The sequence below is a fragment of the Ictidomys tridecemlineatus genome, chromosome X, assembly GCF_052094955.1.
Source record: "Ictidomys tridecemlineatus isolate mIctTri1 chromosome X, mIctTri1.hap1, whole genome shotgun sequence".
Taxonomy (NCBI): Eukaryota; Metazoa; Chordata; class Mammalia; order Rodentia; family Sciuridae; genus Ictidomys; species Ictidomys tridecemlineatus.
In genome coordinates, this window is record NC_135493.1 from 72,570,412 (window position 1) to 72,580,144 (window position 9,733).

At 45.2% G+C, this 9,733-nt stretch overlaps 1 protein-coding gene across 3 annotated transcripts; it reads right to left on the reverse strand.

Annotated features, from left to right (window-relative positions):
* Positions 1–532: 532 nt before the first annotated feature.
* Pja1 (praja ring finger ubiquitin ligase 1) lies at positions 533–5,575 on the reverse strand. Of its 3 annotated transcripts, XM_013365130.4 has the most exons (3): positions 5,427–5,575; positions 2,980–3,504; positions 533–2,412 (listed from the first exon to the last, which is right to left on the reverse strand). In XM_013365130.4, exons 2-3 carry the CDS (start codon positions 3,270–3,272, stop codon positions 1,188–1,190), a joined length of 1,518 nt encoding a protein of 505 aa, XP_013220584.2. In that variant the 5' UTR covers positions 3,273–3,504; positions 5,427–5,575; the 3' UTR covers positions 533–1,187. The 3 variants fall into 3 exon arrangements, with proteins under 3 accessions (XP_013220584.2, XP_013220583.2, XP_013220582.2); XM_013365129.4 differs by having other exon boundaries at positions 533–3,174; XM_013365128.4 differs by having other exon boundaries at positions 533–3,504.
* Positions 5,576–9,733: the final 4,158 nt, after the last annotated feature.

Sequence of the window (9,733 nt, forward strand, 5' to 3'; positions counted from 1 at the left end):
GTGTCTGAAAATTTTTTATTAGAGCGAGAAAGAGACAGCTGAAACAAATATGGCCAAATGATAAAACCTGTTCACTCTGTGTAGGAGGGTTCCTCTATTTCTTGCCTTTTCTGAAGCGTTTGAGTGGTATATGTGTTTCTGTCCCTATCTATGTCCTTGTTAAGGTATGCAATTGGCATACAGTTCAATTTTTTTAAATGATTCTCTCTTGAGAGCTTCTTGAAGTTGATTTTAACTCATTCATTCCTACACTCAGTATAGATTTGTTCCTACCATTATTCCATATTTTACCATGATTTGTCATTGTTTCTTTCCTTCTTTCTCTACTCGACCTTTCCCCTATTATACAATTATATACTTTATTTCTACTTTAGAAAAACCATTACCCTCCATATTTTTTTTGACATTTTTTGGAGTCTGCATTTCCAGTGAAAACCAAAGTTTTCTATTGTTGAGAACACCAAAAAATGCAAGTGCTCAATCAGAAAGTTACCTGGTACCACCATTTCAGACAAAACCAAACAATTCCATGTTACCGTGTAAAACCAAAAGTACTTTAATAAGCTTTTACGGCACTGCAATTACAGGAACGTTAACCCAGAACATGCAACAAAAATTATTTTGCCTTTTGGACATAGTTAACAGATAAACTTGACATTACAATTAACAGCAACATATTCTACTGAAGAAAACAAATGCCATTTGTTCCGACTTTTGGGTTAGAAAATGTATGCTCTTAGTGCACGCTCAAGTAGCATTTAGAAAGTTTAGTTTTTCCTTTCTAACCTCTAAGACAATATGATTTATTTGTGTGTATGTGTGTGTGTGATACTATGGACTGAATCCAGGAGTGCTCTACCCCTGAGCTATACCCCCCAGCTTTTAGATAGGGTCTCACCAAGTTGCCCAGGCTGGCTTGAACTTCTAATCCTCCTGCCTCAGCCTCTAAAGTTGCCAGGATGACAGGTGTGTGCCCCCCCACACACCTGGCTAGGACAATTATGATTTTTAATGCAACCGCACACAACCGTTTTCACATTGGAAATAATCACAAGGAATCAACAAGTTTAGTCTAATTGACCAAATGGTTTCATTTTCATTATTAATTTTCAGAGGGCTCCTGCAGTATTGTGGGTTTCAGGTATGGGGAAAATAAACAGACCAGGAGTAAAAAAAAGCCTTGGTCTTTAGAGTGGAGGAGGGAACATGCAGCGGCACACAGGGCATGTGCCTGACTTCTGAAGCCAGATGGACACGCAGGGCTTGTGGAAATAGTGGTGGCATGGAAGCTCGGTCGCCACTTCCCCCTTCACATATTCACTGCAGCAGATAGGACAGCACATCTCTTGGCCAACTGCACCATGATCTTCAGTGACCAGGATCTCGGGAAGAGCGTCGATGCTCTCCTTGCTGGCCGGTGGATTGGCCACCTCGACATCCACTGCGAGAGACTCCAGGTGTGCCAAGGCAGTCTCCATCGCCTGTGCCAGGCGTTCCTCAAGTGCCATGTAGGTGAGGAACTGAGGATCCACATAGGAAATGGCTTCGGCCACTCCTAACCCATCGGCAAATCCATCAAAGAGGCTCCAATCCACTTCGAGGTCTTCGCTGACGCTGGAGTCATCTTCGAGGTTGTTGTTGCCATCCAGCACGAACACCCCCGGCTGCATCAGCTCCTGCCCGGAGTCGTTGTCTCCCTCACTGCTGCTCTCATTCTCATTGTACTGGAGCCAGGGAATTTCTCCTTCTTCCAGGGATGTTTGCTCCTCTTCCTGCAGCGGTGGCCCTTGAGCTTCCTCAAGATAGCTACTGCCATTGCTCACAGCACCTGCACTGACGCTGGCGCCGGCACCCGCACTGGCAACGGCACTGGCTCCAGCAATGGCGCTGGCACCGGCAATGGCACTGGCTCCGGCAATGGCACTGGCTCCGGCAATGGTGCTGGCACCTGCAATGGCGCTGGCTCCGGTAGTGGTACTGGCTCCGGCAACGGCGCTGGCTCCAGTCCCAAGGCTTGGGCTGGTGTCGGTGACACTTCCACTCACTCTGGCTTGCTGAGGTTCCCGGTCTTCCTTTCCTGGCAGGGTCTCCCAGCTTTCTCCACTTGAGGACAGTGTTTGCTCTCGATTTCGGTACTTCCGGCGCAGGGCAGCGATCCACTCTTTGTCGCTGTCAGAGTCTTCATCACAGTATTTGTAGTAATCATCACTATACGTCCAGAAGTCGGGGTCCGCCATGGTCCGACGCCTCCTCGGCACCTTCTCTGGTTTCACTTGGTCGTTCCTGGCCTCCCTCTTGTCTTCAGAGTACTTGGGCTCACAGTAGCCACTTGAACTCTCGCCTCTGCCTCTCCTTGCCAGGCCATCCAAGTGGCCATCATCAGCATTGACAGCATCCCTCCACCTGGAAGTACTGTGTGGCATATCATCATCATCATCAGTATCAAAAAATATTTTTGGTTTCACGCAGTTTGGACTTGCCAGATTTCGGACTTTGGGCCTCACCACCGGTTCCTCTGCACTCTTTGAGGGGTTTCCCCCACCACCACAAATACTCACAGGAGCCCTACTGGGACGTGCAGTCAAGTTCTGCCCCCTTCTCTCCCTCTCCAAACTGTCACCAGTTGTAGCCACCTTGCCTTCAGCAGAAGACATCTGAGAGCCCATGCTAGTCGGCTTCCGGAACTCTGCTGGGCTAGCAGAGCATCTCGCCACAGGGGCTGGGTCTAACTTGTCAAGCTCCTCTCTCACATCACAGTTAAAACCAGAGAACTGGGGAGGCACCCCCGCCACAGACCTTGCCCCTTTTTCTGGGTCATACAGCTTATCATCCTTAAACTTGCCAGTTTTCCCTCTCACTGGCGGTCGCTCAACAGGCCCAGCCCCCTCCTCCTCACTATCATCTGCCCCCAAAGTGTCAATATGTCCATAAGCCATTCCTCTTCTGCCACCCGAAGCCCTGTACTCTCTTGGCGGATACCTGGAATAGTCCTCATTATCAACATTCAGGCTGGTTCCCGAACTCTCACAGTCGTCCCAACTACGACGAGTGGTGGCAAATGGTGATCGGCTCCTCTTGGTGGTTTGACTGGGGGCTGATCTGTGCATTGGGACTTCGGATGTCGTCTTTCTCTGGCTGGCAATCCTTTCCTGCTGGCTCGTGGATGGCCTGAAACTGACATAAGCATGCCTTCTTCCATACCTCCTGCCTGTATTGGACTGATACCCTCCTGCTGGTTTGGGCCATACGGGCTTGCTAGATTCCTGACCCATTGCTCTGGTTTAGGAAGGTTTCCAATAGAGCTGGGGCTTGGGTGGAAAGGTTCCTGCTCCCTGCACTTGTGCTTTTTGAGCTGGGAAAGTCAAAATCAGTTCAGCATGAAGGAGCAGGAAGATCTATTTTCACGTCAGCAGACAGGTAACAGAAGGGACAAGGGATCTTTAAAATTAGTTTCACTTTCTTCTAAGGCCTGGAGGAGCATTCCAGTGACTGTCAGGTGTAGACCTGGAACACATTTTTAATGTTGGCAAAACGATTACAACACCAGGTTTACAGGAAAGCCAGACATAGGGGGAGAGAGTGTGACAGAAGGTGGGGGGGAGTGACCAGACGCTTGGAAGGTGGGTGAAGTACCGTGGAATTGTGCTGACGTGGGAAGAGAAAAGGCTGATGTGGGCTTTTTTATGGGGTGTCTATTTCTGAACCCTGCAGACATAGAGGAGAAATATGAATTGGAGTGGCAAGTATAGATCACTGTGCATGGGTGAGTTAGGAGAGGGACAGGTGGAAGGGGTACCTGCAATCCTGCAATGGAGCCTTGTCTAGGTTTGCAGGGGGAAAGGATTGACTGTTAAAATGGGACCCATTCTGGATGTGATGTAATGGGTAGGGTGACTTCAGAGGAAAGTGGTGTGAGGGGGGAATAAGAAAAAGAAAAGAGGGATGTGTAGCTGTGTATGTGGCAGGTGGAATTATGGGGGAAGCCTACATTTATGCACATATCGCAGGCAGGGAAGGGTATGGTGGCAATGGAGAGGAGTGTATGAGAGTCTGTGTGGTGTGTGAGTGTGAGTGCGCATGCGTGTATTCATCCAAATGGGATGCAACAATTGAAAAACGTCAGCACGAGCAACTGTGGCGGGCATGCATGGCAGAGCAGACAGCACTGGAGAGGGGTGTGTGAGAGAGAGGGAGGGATGGAAAAGAGGCTAGCAATCAAAGAATGGCTACACATGTGACTATGGCAAGCAGGAAGAGCAGTACTGTTCCGGGAGAAGAAGTTCTATTGAGTGTGAATGTGCATGCAACAGCAAAGGGGGACCATCAGTACAAAGTATGTGGCAGACAGACGGCACAAGAACAGGGCATTTGAGAAGGGTGTGTGAACCAGAGAGTGGGAGTGTATTTGCGCCAATGGTCAGCAATAAAAGATGCCCTTATGTATGGATGTGACAGGCAGGGAGGAGGGTATGACAGAGGATGTGTATAAAGGTAAAGGGGTGTGTGTGTGTGTGTGTGTGTGTGTGTGTGTGTGTGTGTGTGTGTGTGTGTGCACATGCATGCCAGAGCAGGCAGCTGGAGGAGGGGCGGGATCTAGAGGTGTGTATGTGGTAGGCAGCTGAGGGGAGGGGACTGGCAAGCAAGGGTCTGAGGCCATGTGTGCGTGTGTGTAGGGGGAAGGCACAGGAGGGTGTGAGGGTGTGTGAGAGGGCGTGTGTATGAGCCTGCGCATGCGCGGGGGAGGCCTGGAACCTTGAGGCTGGCGGGGCAGGGAGGGGGCTGCAACTGCAGGTTTCCGCGTGTGCGTGCATGTGTGCTCGCATACGCTTGCGCGACACAGGGAAGGGGGGTGCAATGTCATAATAAGAGACAAGAAAACGTTATAGCCCAAAGGGCAGACCCAAATCGGTGTGGCAGGGAAGGGGGCAAAGAAAGAAAAGGGCATGCGTGAACATAGTTTTTCCCTGAAACTACATTTTTTTTTTTTTGGACAATTCTTTCCCCGGGAACAATATTTTTACCTAAGTATCTTAACCATTTACCATTCAGCAAAACAACAGCAAAATGGTTGGGGGAGGCCACAGGGTGCCCCGCAAAGGGGGCTGAGGAGGGAGAAAGGAGAGGCGGGGAGAAGTGGCCAGGGCCCGCGAAGACCGTTCCCCTCTCAAATAGTCAGGAAAGCCATTCGAATAGGGGCCACGGTGGGCCAAAGGAGATCGGTGGCGGAGGGTGCAGCCCCCGAACAGGCCCATGGAAGACAAGGGCCTCACTCTGCAGTCAGGTCCCCCGTCCGCCCCACCCCTTCCCGAGGGGCGAACCCGAAAAGAGGTTCACCGGATTCCCCCAGATTCTCGCGCCCCTGCCCTGCCACTCGCCCCACCACCATCGCCTAGAAGAATCGTCAACACGATCAGCCTCTCACTCACCCTGTCGGGACAGCAGCACGTTTTTCAAAGGGGCAGAGCTCTCAGACCTCCGACCGCCACCACCGCCAGAGCCGCTGCTCCCGGGTCTCGGGCTCCTCCTCCACCAGACAGCACCCGGGAGGGCGGTGACTGCGGCGGAAGTGATTGTGACGTCGGCTGGAACCCGCCCCCTCGATGTGGCGGGGGCGGCAGCTGCTTTCCACAAATCAGGGTGGGCCCGAAAGCATTATTTCGTTTCAAATGATGAAATCGTCAAGGATACAGAAAAGGACGGCGAAAAATGTGACAAATGGTCAACGATAAGAAAAGTGAAACATTAAGCTGCATTCCCTTGGGTTCTGTTTTTTTTTCTCTAATAAAATCAAATATGCGAATTCTTTCTGATGAATTCCAATATGAAAGTAATTATCTCACTATATCATATCCTAGATGATACGGTTTGTCTAGGATAGTAAATTGTGAATCTATACTTAGGGTTGCAGGAAGCTGCTCCTTCTTTTTTTTTTTTTTTTTTTTTTACCTGTTGGTTGAAACAAGTTGAACCTGTTTGCAGTGGAATTTGTTGTTGTTGGTCACAAAATCAAGCTTCTCCATCCAAAAGGAATGATCAATCATGAAGCGCAACAAGGGTTCGTAGTCTAGCAGTTGTGCCGCTGTTAAAAATTATTGCAGTTATGCTTTTGATGAAATTTTACTGAAATCTGAAATTTTCAAATTGCACTCTTAACCTTCACAGCCAGTATAAAAAGTTAGTATACTCACAACAGTATCAAGGTTGTTCGGGTTTTTTGTTTTAGTTTTTTGGTACTGGGAGTTGAACCCAGGGACACTTAGCCACTGAAGTACATCCCCAGCCCGTTTACTTTTGAGACAGTCTCACTAAGTTGCTTAGGGCACCACTAAATTGCCCAAGCTAACCTGGAACTTGCCATCCTGCCTAGGCTTCTGGAACTGCTGGGATTACAGGTGAGCGCCACGACACCAGCTGAAAGAAATTTTTGTTCTTATTGGAAATACAACGTGTAATAGAACAAAAAAGTTCCAGGGTAACAATAGAGAAGAAATAAGATGTATAATTTTCAAACTATTAAGAATAGTATTTGGAACAAAGAAAACTCAGTCAATAAAGGGCAAGAAATGAGGGGTGGACTAAGCAGGATGTAAAAAGAAAAATAGATCAGTATGTATTATGGGTTAACATCTGTTAAGATGCAAATTTTCACTGGGCCGCATGCTTGAAATCCCAGGGGCTCTGGAGGCTGAGGCAGGAGGATCACAAGTTTAAAGCCAGCTTCAGCAATTTAGTGAGGTCCTAAGCAACTCAAGAGGTACCCTGTCTCTAAATAAAATATTTTTAAAAAGGCTGGGGATGTAGCTAAGTGGTTAAACACCCCTGGGTTCAATCACCAGTACAAGAAAAAAAAAGAAGCCACAAATTCTCATTTTGATCATTTTATTTATTTGTTTATTTTATCAGGTATTGAACCCAGGGCACTTAACCACTGAGCCACCTTGTCTGGCTAAATTGCATAGGGTCTTGACAAATTGCTGAGGTTAGCCTTGAACTTCCCAGCCTCCTGAGTTGCTGGGATTACAGGCATGCACCATTGCCCCTAGCTGAGCATTTTGTTTTTAGAAGTCCAATTATGTGCTATTTATGAGTTTCATCTAAAGTGGAAACAGTAATGAAAATACATGTCCAATCAATATTAGCAGAAAAAAAGAGTGGGGGAGCATGGGAAGGGAAGGTGAAGGAAAGTGGAACAAAAGGAGGGAAGGAGAGAGACTTGTAACAAGACTAAAGTAAAAATCAAGGCCAAAGTAGAGAGTATCAAAGAGAACAAAAGAGGGTCTTTCATTCACCAAGGAATAGATAATAATAAGAACAATTACGTGCCATAAAAATGCCCTTTCAAAATATATGAAGGAAATACAGTTTAAATATAAAAAAGGACCAAATGTGGAGGCACAGGCCTGTAACTCCAGCTGCTTGGGAGGTTGAGGCAGGAGGATTGCGAGTTGAAGGCCAGCCTCAACAATTTAGGAGACCTTCTTCAAAATAAAAACTTAATCAAAAAAGAGCTAGTGATATAGCACACACACACACACACACACACACACACACACAAAATTACAGCTGAAGCCCTCATTTATCTTATTCATCTTAACTTCTTTCCCTCAAATAAGCACATTTGGAAATTGATGTTTTCTTCTAATCCATGTTTGTTTATCTGTCATTACATATATTTGTATCTATAACCAAAATACAGTATTGTTTTGGGTGTTTTAAATTACATAAACTATATGATGACAGGTTGCAGTGGTACGCATGCTATCATGTAGTCTCAGCTTCTTGAATCTTCTTCATGGGCATGGTAGCTGGTGAGAGAAACAAGAGACACACAGAAAGAAAGAGTGTACGCCAGATAGAATGCACGGCCTTTTTATAACTTTGTGGTATAAGTGACATCCCATCACTTTTGCTGTTTCCTATTCATTGAAAGCAATCCACAGAATTTGTCCCTTTCATCTAACAATTTTGAAGCTGTGCAGTTGTTCATAGTATTTATTATCCGTGTGTGTGTGTGTGTGTGTGTGTGTGTGGTGCTGGGAATCGAACCCAAGGCCTTGTACATGGCAGGCAAGCACTCTACCAACTGAGCTATACCCCCAGCCTTATTGTCCTTATAATGTCCATGAGATCAGTAGTGATAGCCACTCATTCGTTTCTGATATTAGTAATTTTGTTCACTCCCTTGTCTGGAAGCTTACAATCGTCTTGATCTTTCATATTTTCTAACATTTGCCTTCAATGCTACAAATTTCCCTCAAAGCACTGCTTTTGCTGCAATTCACAAATTTTGGTAAATTATGTTTTCACTGTCAATTTATGGTGAAACTTCTTGAACCCCTATGTTATTTAGAATTATATTGTTTAATCTCCAAATACTTGAGGGCTTTCCATCTATCTTTATGTTATTGATTGCTAATTTCATTTCACTGTGGTCTGAGAGCTTATTTTGTATGGTGTCTATTCTTTGAAACCTGTTAAGGCATGTTTTATGGCCCAGGATGTGGTCTATCCTAGTGAATGTTCCACATGAGCTTGGAAAGAATGTGTATTCTGCTGTTGTTAAATGAAGTAGTCTATAAATGTCAATTAGATCTGGTTGATTGATGGTGCTATTCAGTTCAACTATATTCTTATTGATTTTTTGGCTGCTAGATCTGTCAATTATTGATAGAGGAGTGTTGAAATCTTCAACTATCATAGTGGACTCATCTATTTCTCCTTGTACACTTATTGGTTTTTGCCTCATATACTTTTTTTTTTTTGGTGTCTCTAACACTCTAACACTGTGTTGTCAGGTGTATACTTTTTTTTTTTTTTTGGACCCAGGATTGAATCCAGGGGCACTTATAACCCCTGGTTAGCTATTTCTATCCATTGTTCTTGGTATTTTTAAAATCTTTGTTTTTTCTTTTCTTTTCCACTCTGTCTTCACTGATTTTAATTAAGCATTTTATGATTCCATTTTCTCTCCTCTCCGAGCATATCAATTATACTTCTTTTTTTTTAACTTTGTTTCAGGATCATGCTAGAGCCTGCAATATATATTTACAACTAATCCAAGTCTACTTTTCAATAACACTATAACACTTCATGAATGGTGCAGGCAGGTACCTTATACCAGTATTCCCAATTCCTCCATCCCATCCCTTATGTTATTTCTGTCATTCATTTCATGTGTCCACAAGCTATAGGCATCCAAAATTGTTACTAATATTTTTTGAGTGGACTGTTATATCCTTTAAAAATACAAAAATAAAACATTTTATTTATACCATCATTTATTCTTTCTCATATGTTCTACTTTATGCAGATCCAAGTTTCTAACCTATATCATTTTCTTCTCTGAATAACATTTTAATGTTTCTTGTTGAGACAGCTCTTGGAAGTGATATCTCAACACTTTTGCCATATTCTCTCTCTCTCTCTCCTTTTTTTTTTGTACTGGAGATTTAACACAGGGGAATTTTACTGCTGAGGTACATCCTAGCCCTTTTTATTTATTTGTTTGTTTACTACGACAGGGTCTGGCTGAGTTGCTTAGGGCCTCACTAAATTGCTAAGGTTGGACTTGAACTTGTGATCCTCCTGCCTCAGACTCTTCTTATTGAAAGTGGGTTGCTAGGTCTAACCTACATTCAACAGGAAAGGATTACACAAGGGCATGAGTTCCAGAGGGGGTGATCATATGGAAGGGGGGGCAGGGGGGATGGGTAAGAGCATTTGAACTTTAACA